Source organism: Hemicordylus capensis, chromosome 2 (genome assembly GCF_027244095.1).
Source record: "Hemicordylus capensis ecotype Gifberg chromosome 2, rHemCap1.1.pri, whole genome shotgun sequence".
Classification (NCBI taxonomy): Eukaryota; Metazoa; Chordata; class Lepidosauria; order Squamata; family Cordylidae; genus Hemicordylus; species Hemicordylus capensis.
Window position 1 is genome coordinate 49,856,161 of NC_069658.1, and position 16,962 is coordinate 49,873,122.

Consider the following 16,962-nt stretch of genomic DNA (forward strand, 5'->3'; position numbering starts at 1 on the left):
AAATATTCCCCTTAGGGGATGGAGCCGCTCTGGGAAGAGCAGAAGGTTTCAAGTTCCCTCCCTGGCTTCTTCAAGATAGGGCTGAGAGAGATTCCTGCCTGCAACTTTGAAGAAGCTGCTGCCTGTCTGTGAAGACAATACTGAGCTAGATAGACCAAAGGTCTGACTCAGTATAAGGTAGCTTCCTACGTTCCTATGTCTAGGCTGATTTGAACCACCTTTCCCATCAGCGATGGTTGGAAGGATTTGAGTGCCTGGAACAGTGCCAAGAGTGCTAAAATGTTGATGTGCATTGGAGCTGGTTCGGAGACATTAGACCTTGAATGTAGTTCCCCGCAATGGGCTCCCCAGCCTTGAAAAGAAACATCCGTTGTGACACAGGTAGACGGTTGTGGTACATGGAAGGGGACCCTCCAGGAGATTGATCTCCTTTTTCCACCACTGGAGTGACACCAGGATCAAGTACAGAATTAGCAGCAGCATCTGAGCATTGTCTCCATTGGGTTGGAAAATCGACAGAAAGCAGTGTTGCAGTCATCTCAACATTTATATACCACTTTTCAACAAAAGTTTCCAAAGTGGTTTACACAGAGAAATAATAAACAAACAAAGAAGATGGCTCCCTGTCCCCAAAGGGCTCACAATTTAATAAGACGCATAAGTTAGAAACCAGCCACAGCCACTGGAGGGATGCTGTCCTGGGGGTGGATAGGGCCAGTTACTCTCCCCCTACTAAATAAAGAGAACCACCACATTTAAAAGGTGCCTCTTTGCCCAGTTGAAGTTTGGTGTGGTGCACAGTGGAGCTGCATGAAGCCCTCAACCCCAGCAGTTTCTGTATCTCATGAGCCTTTTGTCTGGGATGCACCATAAAGGTAGATATTAGGGATTTCTGCGCTCCATGGGCAGAAATGCACGCTGTGCTTCTGCGTCAGGAATGGCCCCTATGTAGTCTACGTGCTTCACTGGCTGGAGTTTGGACTTTGACCAGTTGACCTGGACGCCGAGATCCTCCAATAAACTTAGGACTGTTGAGACTTGTGAAGCTAACTAACTTTTTATCCTTCCTGCCAGGATCCATTCATTGAGATATGAAAACATTGTTAATCCTTGAGTTCTAAGGTATGCTATGTACACAGCCATACATTTTGTAAATACATGGGGCACCGTCACCAGACCAAATGGGAGCACGTTGTACAGGCAGATCTGGTGGCCCACTGTGAACCTGAAGTACTGCCTGTGATTGTGCTGGATCCCGATGTGGAAATACACGTCTCGGAAATCCAACGTCATGAACCACTCCTCCTTGTGGAAGAGAGGAAGGATGCTCTACAACATCATCATGCAAAACTTGCACACATCCAATGGCGGTTCAGCCACCATAATCGATTAGTTGTAGGCCTCTGTCCCATTTCAGGATCTGGAAGAAGCGAGAGTAACACACACACCCCCGCCGCCACTGATCTGTGCACTGAACAGGTGATATCACCCCCCTGTCCAAAAGAATCTGAACTTCCTCCATCAGCAGTTGGCATGCAGGTGTGTACTTGATCCCATTGAACAATGGTATGGTTGTGAACTCTATTGCATAGCCCGTCTCAACTATGCGAAGGACCCAGTGGTCTATGTTAAGTTTCACCATGCAAAGGCATGACTTGCCAGCCTGCTATTGGAGGTGGCTAGGATGGAAGATAGCAGAGAAGTCGACAGTGCTGACTCCTAGACTAGGGTATTTGGTGGACTGACCTCGTGATCAAAGATGTTGTATGGCCGTATCAGTGGTATTTGTGCGGGCGCCTTGAGAGGTTCTCAGTTTTTGGTTAAAGGGATTCCTATTAAAGTGTTGATATTGCTTAAGGAAGTCTCTCTTGTCCATCTGTTTGTAGGAGTATTGCCTTCTACTGTACTGGCGGTATTTAGAGTCCCAGGTCTATGAAAGAGCCGAAAAGGTTTTTGCTGTAAATTTTGACATGTTGATGGATTCCATGGAGGTGACTTTGGTTTCACAGAAGAGACCCTTTCTGTCAAAAGGCAGGTTCTCCACATGATCCTTCATGTCAGGTTGAAGCACGGTAGAGCGCAGCCAAATGTGTCTTCATAAAGAAACAGCAGTTGCCAATGTCCGAGATTCGGTTTCTGTCAGGTGTTTGGCACTGCTCAGCTATTGTCTGGTTAAGACAGTAAATTTGGAATTGATTTCATTAAACTTGGCTAGAAACTCCTCCAGAGAAAGATTAGCCTGTTCTTGAAAGAGCTCATCATAAAGGGAGTGAGCATATTTAGCAAAGCAGGCAGTATAATTAGCTATTTTAACCACCAGGCAGGAGGAAGAGTAGATTTTTCATCCAAGAACGCCTAACTTACATCCCTCCTTGTCCCCTGGTGTGGTATGATGCCTGCCAGTCTTAGAAGATGAGGCACAATCTACTACCACAGAGCTGGGCAGTGTATGCTTTAGTAGAAAGTAATGATCTTCTTTCTGAATTCTATACAAATTCTCCAAGTGCTTGGAGGTGAGGAACAGAGGTTTGGAGAGCTTCCCACACAGACTTAGCAGCCTTGGAAATCACAGGCAGCATAGGAAGGTGTACTGTCTGGGTGGGAGCCGTTGAGTTAAAGAACTTGTAGACAGGGTCATCCACATCTTGAGCCTGCTTCCTTAACTCCAAACCAAGTGCAGAAGCCACCTCAGAGATCTGTTTGTGATAAGAACATTTCTCTTCATCAGGAGACATGTTGTCACCTGGCAAACACCTTGACAGGGGGGTCATCAGAATGTTCAGAAGAACTGGAGCCTGTAGAAGATGAATCAGAATCAGAATCATCTGTTAAAATTAAGGTATGAAGCCCAGAAGGAGCAGAACCCATTGTCTTAGTAGCCATTTGAGTTGAAGAAGTAGTGGCTTCAGGAGCCACCATCTGGGTTGGTTGACTCTTTTGAGGACAAGCTTTAGGCAACTCAGCGGTCTGAGTAGACATGCAGGTTAGCTGGATAGTGTTGAGGACGGTCCACCTCAACATATTAGAACCAGAGGTACCAGCCCAGAAGTATATGGAATATAGGCCTGTGCCTGATTTCATTTTATATTAAGAAATGAAATAATACCTGAACTCAGGGTGAACTGACATACCAGATCTCAACTGACCTGTGAGGGAAGAGGCGATCCAGCATTGTATTGTGAAATGGATACTCAAGAAGGCACAAAAGCTAGGCCTGAGCTAATCATATGCTAAAATGCAACTCACTACCAGATAATGTCTGTGGAAGAGGCCAGAGGCTGACCTCCTCTTTCCTGTTGCAAGAAGTTTATGTTAATCTTTGTCAATGATGGCTCTGCTATGCCCAAAGGGGATTATTCAGTTGCTGTCTATAGAAATTCCACCCTAAGAAAACACCTGTAGACTTTAATTCTTACCTCACTGACAGGCTGCCTTAGTCAAATGTATTGATTAACTTGTCTCACACATGTACCCCTTTTTATGTTACTTTAAATATTCTCTTGTTATAATTACACACTAGATAAAGGTACACAAGAAATAATGTAATTGCTGTCTCACACAAATAGAACTAATTCTCTCACTAACTCATGACTTTAACACCTTTTGGGGTCAGACTGGCGAATCGGGGAAGATGCAATTTGTTGCTCAGAGATGCAGATTTGCTTTGGGCAATGTTCCCCCCACCTTCCTAAGCGCACAGTTTACAGAAGATGAGATTGAGATCTCTCTGGACTGGCCAATATCCTGAATAATTAAAAGACATTGTCCAGAAGGTAGCAGCAAGTTGACACGTTTTGGGACCCAGGAAAAGATGAGATTTGAATAGACTCTATGAGAGAGAGATCAAAAGAAAATACAACTATAAAGAATGAGGCTACTGGACAGAGAGCTGGCAGTCTTTTGCCTACAAGCAGTCTTGTGCCTACAGCAAGATATGCTCACAAACAATGCCAGAGTTTGCTGCTAAGCCGTGGGGCTAGAAGCAGGAACTCTGTCCATGGACAGGAGCTGTCTGTGACTTCTACTGCGCAGTGAGAAATCAAGACTTCCTCAGGCATGATGCTCTGGCTCTCAGCCGTGATCTGAGCAACTGTAAACGCTCCTGTCTCCAGCCAACGAGCCTCGCTCCTTCAGCTGAAGAGATCCACCGCTCTCAAGTCTCTCTGATCCTGGTAATATGCTGCTCCTACAAGAATTGGATCCCTCCATCTTTTCCCTTCCTTCTCCCCCCACCCTCTTTCCCCCCTCTACTAATTCCTGAACCATGCCAGCCCTCAGCCTTCCTCCCCCCCCCCTCAAGTCTCTCTGATCCTGATAATATGCTGCTCCTACAAGAATTGGGTCCCTCCATCTTTTCCCTTCCTTCTCCTCCCCCCCCCTTTTCCCCTCTACTAATTCCTGAACCATGCCAGCCCTCAGCCTTCCTCCCCCCACCCTTTCCCATCTGTATCTGAATTATGTTAGGCTCTAGGAAGATTTAATACACACACATATGGTAGTTAGGAACACACTGGTTGAATATTGGTACTGGCTAGGATGTTCTGTTTAAATACTGTTGGTAATATTGATAGAGTGTTCTGCTTTCTGCTCAACTAGAATTGATGTTGTTATTCTTTTATACTCAATAAAGCCCATTGAATCTTTGAGGATTGGTTTGATCTCCTTTCTTCCATGCGCCCAGATCCTACATGGTCACCATATAAAAGAACCTGGTCACTTGGTGACACTATGAGCCAGGCCTAATTTTGTATGCTAGCTAATGAGCATATTTAGCATATAAACCAGGCTTGGACCATAACAACAGGAGGTCTAGGCACTGAGGAATTGTCTTTTCTCAGTGGCATAACCTGTGTCAATATCAAAACTACAGCAGTGCTTGGTGTAGGCACCATGGAGACCTGAGCCAACATCGAGACCATCACAGCCGCAGGCTTCGGCAATTCCGGAGGAAGGGTCATTTGTGTGGCAATAGCATTTGTGTGGCATCCATCAATGCTGAGGATTGGTGATGGGCCTTCCAAAGTCTATATTCTTGGTAATCAGACGGTAGTCCAGGAGAGCTCAGCTGTGCCTGCGACGCATCCCCTCTTCCGCCTCCATGAACTAAGCTTTGCGTAGTAACATAGTCAGTTGGGACTTTCCACAGATGTGGACAAGTTTGCATTTGGAAAGCCAGGAAAGCCAAAGGCATCGAATGAGTAGAGAAATGAGCACAAGATGGTGAAGTTTCCAGAGTTCTTAGTATCGAAAAAAATGTTCCGTCCTCCTCAGCATCAAGATCTTGACTAAGAAATCCATAGAAGGTTGATGCCAATGGAGTACATTCAGTGGAATCCAGCATGTTCAAGAGGCATTGGGCAGCACTGGGTCCCAGGCCAGTCTCTAGATCATCAGCATCAGCATCAATGTCGAAAGAGACTGGGGAAGATGCAGGACAGAGAGAGTGTTGTGTTTTGAGATTGGCTGGAGATGGAGATTGCCCCAGCGTCATTGCGGGTGATAGGGAGCACTCATGGCGTCAAGCAGTCGATACTGTAACCAGTATCAACCACGTTGTCACTGTCGATGTCGAAGCTGGGTGTCGTGCTGTAGACACAGGAGAATCTAGCTCTACAACCTCTGGCATCGATGGGTGAGATTGAGGGGTCAATGGGGCTGACTGAAGAGTCACTGGTGAAGGCATAGCCCGCGAAGGGATGGGTGTCACCTCGCGCCCACTCTTGGCACCCTCCCGATGTTTCTTGGAAGTTGGCACCCCTTTAGCATTAATGTTGAGACTTATGCCTCTTTAGATGAGTTGATTCAGAGGGCAGTTTAGGTGCCTTAAATGTGTCAGTGGAAGATGTCAGAGCAATCCGAGTTGAGGTTTTAGACTGAGCAATGGCAGATCCCGATACCAACTTCGACACCGAGCTTGATGTTGATCTTGGTACCATACTGGATTTTGAAGATATGGAGGTGTCCACCAGAGACCTTGGCATCGGCATTCCAGGGCATAGGACGTCGTCTTTAAGAGTAGCCGAAACAAAGGGCTCTATTTTTTTCTGGTCTGGTAGGAGAAAGTAAGACAAATCTTACAAGTAGAGGTACTGTGCTCTTCTCTCAGACAAAGTAGGCAAAAGCTTATGGTTGTCCACTGAGGGAAGTTTTGCATTGCAACAGATATGGTGTTTAAAGGTCTTTTTCTTATCCATAGTAAGTAAATTAAATGACAATAATACTCAAGTGCTGAGCAAGAGTCCTTTCCGTGTGTAAGCTGTTAAACAGTCTGAAGTCGTGTCTGAGAAAAACAGTCCATTAGATAGAACAAAGTTAAAACACTGAGAGATAGAATAGTCTGGTCTGGTCTGAGTCAGAGGATAATCTATTAATCGTATTTAAATTTTTGTTTTCCACAGAATAAAACTTCCAGTCCGAGGAGTTCAGTGTCCAAGGTGTCCAAGGAGTTCAGTGTACAATGGCAGTCAGAAAGGAACTGAGAAGAGACCGCTAGCCCGCCCAAACAGATCAAGTGCACCATGTGCAGGGGGCGAGGCTAAGTGCTTCAAGGAGCTAGTCTATTCTGCCCAGATGGTCCTGCGCAGGCGCAGAACCCATTCTTTATGAATGCAATGGATCACGATCCAAATTAAAGCTTTTTTTGGTGGTGCCCTTCTCCAACCTTGGAATTTCCTCTTATTAGAAGATTATCAGTTTCACACAATTGAGCCCTTGTTGGTCTATAGGTCACTGAGAACTGTTGCACAATATTTGTCCGCAACCCAATTGTTGCACCTATTGATTGCTGATTGCTTATTTGTTATGGCTGACATTCAGAACAAGGAAGCACTGGTAGAGCGAGAGGATCAGACTAACAACACTTCCAGACTAACTGCATGGGTGTACCAGGGAAAGGGCAATTTCTGACGACCCCCCTTTCCCCAGGAGGCCCTCCATGCCACTCAAAAATAGATCCTTGAGGGCACTGCCTTTAATTGGTCTGGATAAACATTCTGCAACATTTCTCCTCATGTCTGCTGTTCTCTTACATGATATGCTTCTTTTTAAAAAGAATGAAAGAAAGAAGCAGCAGCAGCAGCAGTACTGTACAATATTCACATATCTAACTATGCAGGAGTCCCTAGCAATAGACATTGTTGGATATGACCATGTCTAATAGGCTTTTTTTAATGCTATGACCTATGGTTACAAAAATAAACTTATTCTGATTCATTGTGCTTTTTTCTTTTGTGGATGGGAGCAGGACGGGGAGGTCTTGCTTCCAATCTTGCACAACAAATCTGTCCCACAGAGCAACTCATGATCTCTAGAGCAGGGATTCTCAACATTGGGTCCCCAGATGTTGTTGGACTTCAACTCCCATAATCCCCAACCAAAGGCGACTGAGGCTGGGGATTATGGGAGTTGAAGTCCAATAATATCTGGGGACCCAACGCTGAGAACCCCTGCTCTAGAGAAGGAACATACATAGCAGAAAACCATGAGCAGTGGTATCAGGACACTGAGGAACAACTAGAAACAAACCAGAATGCCAAGACATATGACAAGGCATATTGAGGAAGACCTTAGGAAAAGAGTGGCATGTGGGGACACAGCTGTACCTTCCTTGAGAGCTGCAGCCAAAAGTGAGGCCGCCTGAGGTATTTCTCCAGAGTCAGGTTTTATAAGCAGGTGAGGTTCGATATGCACATCTTCAAATCCACTCATATCTCCAAGCTTTGCATAGATATTAAGTTTATCTTCCAAACAGCTGCAGATCTGCTGGTCCTGGTTACTCAAGATGACTGTATGAATTATAAAAAAAAACATGCTCATTCACAGGATAGCCATATTAGTCTCTTGCAGCAAAAACAACAAAGCACCTTAAGCAACTTAAGCACTAAAAACTGTATGTGTTCATTTCTCTCTCACACACACATGCTTATGTAGCTATCTTAAAACTATAAAAAATATTACCATTGTTATTCAACATGTACATACCATCAACAGTATACCAGGTGATACAGAGAGCTCAAAAGGAAGGTGGTTCTTGCTCACAGGGATTATAGTCTACATCAGGCATCCCCAGACTGCGGCCCTCCAGATGTTGCTGAACTACAACTCCCAGCATCCCTAGACACAATTTTTTGTGGCTGGGTATGCTGGAAGTTGTCGTTCAGCAACATCTGGAGGGCCGCAGTTTGGGGATGCCTGGTCTACATCAGGGCTTCCTTTCTAGAGCTGTACAAAGCTTCAGGCCCTATCCAGCCCCAGCACAGTACTCCTCCAGTGAATGTTGCTGGTGTCTATGTTATGTTTCTTTTCAGATTGTGAGCCCTTTAGGGACAGGGATTCATTTTTATTTATTTATTATTTCTCTATGTCATTTGGAAACTTTTGTTGAAAAGTGGTACCGTATATAAATGTTTGTAGTAGTTTGCAGTAGTTCAGAGGCCTATTTGGTCCCAAAGTGAATAGGCCCAATGTGGCTGGGTTCAATCTGAAGCAAAGCACCATCAACTTTGGGTCTAGTCAAGTCTGAAGTGAAGCTGGATTGGGCCAAATCACTTTGGGAGGCAACAGGCCTCTGAACCTTCATACAGTCCCCCAACCCTGATGCAGTTCTTACTGGGTAGGCCTCTGTAATCTTCTTCTTCACTCCAGTGGTGAAGGAGCAGCAGGTGCTGAGCACAGCTTCTATTTCAAAAGAACTTCTGGTAAGCCTTGATTTCCACGGAGTGCAGCAAAATAATATAATTCCTAGGAGCACCCATGCTGTTCCTTCCCAGGGAATGAGTAGGAGAAGGAGGAGGACAAGGAGAAGGAGAAGATTTTTAAGACCTTTTGAAGCAGAAGCTGCTCTTGGCACCAAGAGTGAAGAAGAAGATTAAAGAGAGGCCTGCCTGATAAGTACTGGGGTTGGGGAATGGTTTCGGGTGGCCAATGCTCCACTCCCAAACTGAAAGAACTCTTCAATTCAGGACCGAATTGAGCAGGCCCAATCCCTGGAAGGGCCAAACAGAATCAGAGCCACTTCCAAAGAACTGAGGTGATCTTCCAATCAAATATAAGCTGATTCACACATCCTGTTCTTTACATACCTGCACTCATGTAGAAGACATTTTTCTGTGGTCCATCCCACAGAATTGTTGGTATTCACATGAATACTGCAATGGTGTCACATCATGGAGAAATGGCTTCCATGTGGCTATACGTATGTTTCAAGGGATCTTATTACAAAGGGTTATGAAGGGCAGCTAAGAGCCAAAGTACCCAGCAGAGCATCCCTCCTGTGGCTGTTGCTGGTGTCTTATGTTTCTTTTTTAGATTGAGAGCCTTTGGGGACAGGGAGCCATTTTATTTATTTATTTGTAAACCGCTTTGGGAACTTTTGTTGGGAAGTGGTATATAAATATTTGTTGTATTCGTATTCATATATATGGTGCTCAAAACCTGTGACTACAACTCTCAATAGCTGGTTTTCCTATTTCAACTTAGAGCAGTTGTGGAGGGTCTCCTATTTTACTGGGGCAGCAGCCCTTTGGGTCAGAGGCAGTTTAACCCTTTCCCCCTGCATTATTTTCCTGATTCCAAATGTCCCATTTCAAAGTTGCTGCTATTTATTTATTTACATGTATATCTCACTCTTCCTCCAAGGGGCCCAGAGTAATGCACATGGTTATGTGTTTCCTTACAACAACCCTGTTGTTGGTTAGGTAGAGAGATAAGTGACTGGCTCAGAGTCACTCAGTGAGTTTCATGGAAGAATGAACATTTGAACTTGGGTCTCCCCAATCTCAGTTCAACACTCCAATCATTACACCTCACTGGCTCTCTCTAATCACTAGCCCTCAGTGTGGGTGGGAAACACAAAGAGACATGATACAGGTATCTACTTTTTTTTCTGCAGTGGAGCTAATAGGAACTTGGTTGTGTGTGAAATTTTGATCTGGAAAATGGTGCAAGAGGAAAGGGTAAAACACCCCCTCTTCCAGTGCCATTGTTTCAATAAAAATCAGAGCCCCACCTCACTGCTCCCCACCACAGCTGCTTTAAAATAAAATAAAAAATAGGAGATTCAGTCATGGACCTCACATGTGTTTGGTCTTAAGACAGCTGGAAAGGAAATCAGGAGAGGTCTGGGCTCAACAATTAGTAGTGTGGGATTTGGCTACAGATAATCTGTGGCAACGCAGGAAGAGGAAAAGTAAAATTAGAGTTACTCAAGAATGCTAAGAAATTAGTTTCTTCCAGTTGTGCTGGGGACCCATATACAGACATACATAGCTGGTTCTCATTCATCTCCACAACCACCTGTTTTAGCAATCCTAATTTCAAGCATATTTTATAGCTCAGTTCCCTGTTACATACACCTGTCTTGGTCAACAATCCCCTTTATTTCTATTTCACATTTATAGCTCTTTGTCATGATAAATTTTATATCAAGAGTGCTAAAACAAATACCATACCTTGACATTTTTGAATTTTGGCTGCTCTTGCTTCAGCTATTCTTCGGTCTTCATCCGATTCACTCATTTTCCCCTCTTCCTCTGGACAACTTTCATGAAGAAATGTAAACAAAGCAAACAAAGAAAAAATTCTTTTCTTCTTGAAACATTTGTATGTGTAGATAGAACTATATTTCTAAACGTACTGAAATATATGCACACTGAAATATATGCACACCAGTTTTGCAGTCAGAATATGTACAATGGCTGACATTCTGACTAAATTACTCAAGGGAAGACCTACTGAAATTAAGTAGTCCTTTCAAATAAATCCTGTGAGTAACTTAGCCCGGATGTCAGTCAATGTCTTGGGATGTTCAGGACACTTCTTTTTAATGGGATAATCTCATGGAAACTGCACACCACCAGAGAAAGAGTTCATAATTATGACAATTCAAATTTTTGCAGTGGACCACATACAGGAGGAAGCAAAATAAGATTAATGACCATGACATCAGGCATTTTTCTGCTCAGTGGTAGAGCATCTGCTTTGTATGTCAAAGGTAGCACCTGCAGTTTTATGAACTCAGGGCCAAGAAAGGCCATTGCTGGTCAGGATGGGCTAGAAAAACCAATGATGTTATTGATAAAGGCAGTTTTATATATTTATTTTATTTATTTAATGCATTTTTATACCGCCCTAACCCAAGGTCTCCATATATGTTCAAGTTATTGAGGCCATGATTTTGCATTAACACAGATCTGCTCCCCTGAAGATATTTGAGGCATTAAAGAAGTACACGCCTTCTTCCTGGTTACGATTCCTAAGAAAAGAGAGGATCTCAGTTCCACTGTAAGACCATGACTGAGAATTCCTAGCCCACAAAGCAGCCTCAGTGATACTGACCTGGAAGAGCTGAATGGATGGATATGACACCTTCAAGTCTACAGCACTCAAGGATTGCACTTTACTAAGATGTCTCAAAAGCAAATCCTACTGTCCACTCGCAGGAAAGTGGGCATAGAACTGCACTGAAAGATCTACGCCTCCCCTACTAACATTAGGGAGGTGTACCTCATGCTTCCAAAGATAATGTACACTTTAAAAGTGTGTACACCAAAATCAAACCTGAACAAGCAAGTTTAGTGTGCTTCTAGAGGTGATTCATACACTAAAGTTAAACAAGGAGTACAGATAAAAAGCTACCCGTACCTTTCCACGGCTTCTTGAATCTGCCTCATCCAGTAACTGCGTTCCTCTTTGGAACTCGTATGAATTTCATACATCTCTGGTCCTGTGGATGATGCACTAATCAGAAACATCCCCCTCTCTTCATTGGCTACTTCTCTGACAATCAGTTTCTGAAGGGCTATCACAGCAGGCTTCTGATCCTACACAGAAAACAATCACAAAATATACTTAGGTTTGGCAAAGAATCATTATTGGGAGAATAATTATTTTATGTAATATATTTTATCTCTCTGCTTATATGGTTGCTAACAGGATTTGGCTATTTATCTGAATCCAAGGCTAGGCTCTTTCCAAGTTCTTTCCAAGTTCTTTGATTTTAGAAATGGGGGGAGGGGGGTTGCCTTAATTTCAGAGTCCTCTTTCTCTTGGGTAAATACAGATTTGGATTTAATCTGCATCTTTTAAAGGAGATCATCTTAAATTCAGAGTCATCTTTTATTTGGGTAAATACGGTGTTTATTATATATTTGTGTATGTGTGTGTGTGTTTTTGTTTCCTGTCTTACATAATGAAATCCTTCAGTATGCTAATAAAATATCGCTTACATGTTAAAAATATGAAAATAATGGGCATGATCCAGAATTTTAAAGCCCCAATGCATAAAACATGCTTAACTGAAATTATTTAATTCCCATTTAATTTAGGGTGGATAGTACCTAATTGTTTATTATTTTTACCTGCTGAAAGACACTTAAGCCATGTAGGAAAAAAAGTCAATTGCAGACCTTAATGTGGGCAAGATCCAGACTAAGTCAGTTATGACTGTGCCATTGAAATTAATGGGATTTAAATCAGTCATGACTAATTTGTCTCATTGAATGATCATGAAATCAGTGTCATAACTCACTTAGTCTGTATGCTGTCCTGTGTTTATAATTCATTACAACATATGTAGATTTTAAGACTCAACACAATAAATATTACTGTCACCTTGATAAAAGGTTTTATTATATATGTGTGATAATAAAACATCCATAGGTACAACAAACAAGTGGAAAAGTCTGGTTATGAATAATTACAATATACAGTTAAGATAAAATATTTTTATTTTTAAATTTGATTTTTAAAACTGACCTATTAAAAAGTGTTAAATTGTTTTGTATTGTATTTTGTGAATGTATGTGTGTATCTGTTGTGATTTTATGTGTCATGTCTTTTTATTTGATGTTTTAATGTGTTGAGAGCCACCCAGAGAACAATTTGTTATGGAGTGGCTAATAAATAAAGTAATTATTATTATTATTATTATTATTATTATTATTATTATTATTATTATTATTATATTTATTTATTTATTTAGATTTCTATGTCGCCCTACTCCCATAGGACTCAGGGTGGCTTACAAGCAATAACATACACAGCAACACAATTCCATAAAAATATATCTTACATAAGAGAGAGAGAGAGAGAGAGAGAGAGAGAGAGAGAGAGAGAGAGAGAGAGAGATCTTACATTATCATCATCATTATTCCATCATCATCATCACCACCACCATCACCACTATTCCACCAAAGACAAAATCAACATGCTTAGTAGGCCTGTACAAAGCAGCCCTGCTTCTCTTTGGGGGCCAGTTCAGAGCTTCCAAAGGGTCCCCTATTTGCCTTGGCTCTCTTTGGCCCCATCTCGGCCCCTGTTAGATCAGCAATGGTTGTAGTCTCAGAAAAGACAACAGCTCCTAAGCGCACACACACCATTCCATGGACTCCACGGGAAAAGGAAAAGAACACAGCCTTTTAAAAGTGAAGCCGCAGAAGGTGGCTGCTTGCTCCCTCATGGTGGGGAGTCAAGAGGAAGAAAAGAGGTTTCTCTCCAGTCCCCTGCTGGCCCCAGTAAGTAGTTTTAGGAGTGGGGTGAGGGGTGGGCCAAAGCAGAGCTCCGAGAGGCTGAAGGGTTCAGCCTGGTTTGCTTTGATCTGAGCCCACTTTCACCCCCACCAGATGGTGCTTCACTTTGGGCTCAAAGCAAGTCAAAGTGGGTTGAACTCAGATAGGCCCCCACAGCTTCACACAGCCTAATGTTTAGACATTCATACTTACAACAGCTGCAAAGATATATTTCTGATCTTTTTCTTGTAAAAACAGCATCACATCGTTTAGAAGCAAAGCTAATATATCTTTTAAAAGGAAAGAGAAGAGATATCATAGATTAATTTTTTTACTTTCTGTCAAATTCATGAAAATTAATTAATACAATTTAAAAACAGATTCAGCAAACAAAAATGCATGCAAGGCACCGTGATCTACCTCAGAAAGTCCAAGATAATATTTAAAAAATATTATAAATATGTTTGTTCACTTATCTTAGAGAACAAATAGAATTCTGACTTTTAAAATGGTTTGCTAGGATGAGTCTCAAGGCAAAATAGCCCGTACAAGTGTTACGTATCACATCCATTTCCTAAGAGTATTTGGTGGATGTTTGCATGTGCACGTGCGCCCGGGTACTTCCTGTTACTTCTGGTTGAAGAGGACACTGGGCGGAAGGGAGGTACGCTGCCACCCTGACAGACACTTTTAAAATGAAGTGCCGGCGGGGGAAACACGGCAGGAGGGGTAAGGACACCTTCCCTCGCCCTTAAAGGTACGCCCCCTCACCGCCTTCAAACCTGTCAAACAGCCGGTCATTCAAACCAGTTCTGAGGCCCTTAAAAGGGCCTCAGAACAGGTTCGCGCACATCCCTAGTAAGGACCTGCTTGTCTGCTCCTTCACGGAACTGCTCTCCGCCCTGCCCGTGCCTGCACAAACGGCTCATACACATCCCTAACAATATGCTATTGCAATTACAAGAGTACAAGTCATTAAAAGAGTACAAAAGAGTACAAGCAATTAAAAGAGTGCAAGAGTGCAATTAAAAGATTTCAAGTACCCTTGAAACGCCCTGTAGCTGTTTTCCAGTAGACTACACCTTCACGCAGAAGAGTCCTCTCTTTCTTGATCAAATCCTGTTTCCTGAACACATGGCTATTTTTCAACTTGGTGTATGTTTTATTTTCCATCTTACTAAGGATCTCCATCAATTTTTGTTTTTTCTCATATTCATTGACTTGCAAATCAACTGCTGCAATCAGGTCCTTGATGAGGCAAAGAGCTTTACATAAGTCTTGGTGTTCTTTTGTTCCTTCTGCATAAAACAAAAAAAGTGTCAGAAATCAGGGAAAGTAATTTCTCCTTAAATAATTTGAATGAATGGGAAGAAAACCAGAGATAGCATTTTCAAATTATTTCTGTGCATGATGCTGCCTTATTAAAAATGCTGATTCAATGTACAACTCTGTGCCTTTTTTCTGTGCTTTCACTGGAAAGCATAAATATGAGGACCTGTTTTCCAGTATGAATATTCAAAAAGTGCAAATACTTTTGAATCAACTAGCTGAAAACATAGCTGCAGATAGTAATTCAGATAGTAATTACAGCAGTGAAGATTTTTTAAAAGGCAGCCTAGCCTTTCCACATATTTCGTTACTTCGATGCTCGACTACAGATAAAGCAGCATCCTATGGAATGCTAATGGAGCAGAGCCATGCAATACTATTCCCACTTGTCTTTTGAAAAACTCACCAACCCACCAGCACCCTCTGCTAAACTAAACTACTAGCATAAACTTGTGAAGATGAAGGGGCTTTTCTCCACAGATGCTGCAGGGGAAAAAGGAGAAGAGACTGCACTTAAACTCATGGCATCAGAGATCACTGGATCAAGCTGTGGAGCACATTTAAAACACACACACACTTTTATATCTGAAGTGCATATCCTGAATTAGAGCTGCACAACTTTGGCCCTCCAGCTGTTGCTGGACTACAACTCCCCTCATCCCCAGCTAGGGGCATATCTAGGGTGGGGCAGGCAGGGCACATGCCCCGGGTGCCACTTGAAGGGGGGCGCCATTTTTTAAAATTAAATTTGTTTTTAAAAATGGCCAATGAAAACAAAATGGCCACCGCACATGCTCAAATGGCTTTTGTGAGGCCCTAGGCCATGCCAGGTCTTGCAGAGGCCATTTGAGCATGCATGGTGGCCATTTTGTTTCTAGCTGCCACTTTTTTGAAAAAAAATTATTTTAAAAAATGGCTACTGCACATGCTTAAATGGTCCCTGTGAGGCCCTAGAGGCCAGCGGGGGGAGGGGGAACCTTTGAAGACCCCCCATGGCCTTTAGGAAGCCCCCCAAAGGGGCTAAAGGAAAATAATTTTTAAAAATTAATATAATATAAGTCAATGAACACATATTCAGATTAGCACTATGTACAGAGAATCAGGGCTTGTGAATACTGAGCTGAAACTTATGAGCTAGGATTGTATTCAGTTGCTCTTACTTTGCTTCTTATGATAAGTCAGTTAAATGTGATGTCAATAATATTAATGGTGAGTTTGTCTTTGAATCAGTGTGAAATCCTTAGTATTAAGGCCCACTGGGAGCTTCTTCCTCTCTTTCTCTCATTTTAACTGTCTTTCTGAAATATTTGAATATATTCCAAGCAGTGAATACAGTTTACAATGCATATCCTTTAATTATTTTCAGAATATCTGGGAAAAGTCATATTCTCCATTTATTTTTAAAACTTATGTAATAGTGATGCTACAATGCATAGTAGAGAATTAGACAGGCACTTCTGTTTAGTTTTCCAAGTACACCTCCACATAGTATTTGGGTATTTCATGAGCCCCAGCATACTGAAATTTGTAGTTTTCCAGCATTTTTTGGTCTGGCTATGTCCACTGCTAAATAGTTTTTGAAATATTAAAAGATTAACGAGCTTGACTTGTATTTTTGAGCTGATATTACGGTAAAGTTATCTGAAAGATGGGTGTCAGATGTTTGGACAGGGGGCGCAATTTCAGTGCTTGCCCTAGGCGCTATTTTCCCTAGATACGCCTCTGTCCCCAGCCACAGTGGCCAAGAGTCGGAGATGATGGGAGCTGGAGTCCAGCATCTGCAGGAGGACCAAAGTTGTGCAGCCTTGTCTTAAACCATAGCTTTCCCATATAGCCGGCAGGAGCATCTGACTGTTAAGCAATAGGCATAACATCATTCTTCACAATGTTCTGGCACAGCAGGTAGTACATTCATCCAAAGCACTTGTTTGCTTTTGCAATAAACAGGTTGAGCTGTTAGTCTTACGCAACTGCTCTGCATTTTTTTTTGTCCAGATTCAGCAGCAGTGGCCTTAATACATTTATGGATCTTGTTTGTGATTCATGAGTACAAGCCCCCTGCTGCCAGTCCTTTTGACATCAGTATTGATGTCAACTTGTCCCAGAATAATTCGACAAATTGTCTCAC

At 42.5% G+C, this 16,962-nt stretch overlaps 1 protein-coding gene across 5 annotated transcripts in view; it reads right to left on the reverse strand.

Annotated features, from left to right (window-relative positions):
* The window catches only part of ARHGEF28 (Rho guanine nucleotide exchange factor 28), a 246,277-nt gene that overhangs the window by 48,917 nt on the left and 180,398 nt on the right, over positions 1-16,962 (reverse strand). For all 5 annotated transcript variants that reach the window (XM_053291271.1, XM_053291270.1, XM_053291268.1 and 2 more), the window contains 5 exons: positions 14,549-14,803; positions 13,719-13,795; positions 11,641-11,819; positions 10,449-10,537; positions 7,602-7,784 (listed from right to left, as the gene is read on the reverse strand). In XM_053291271.1, the coding sequence (XP_053147246.1) occupies positions 7,602-7,784; positions 10,449-10,537; positions 11,641-11,819; positions 13,719-13,795; positions 14,549-14,803 (783 nt within the window). The remainder of the gene's footprint in view (positions 1-7,601; positions 7,785-10,448; positions 10,538-11,640; positions 11,820-13,718; positions 13,796-14,548; positions 14,804-16,962) is intronic.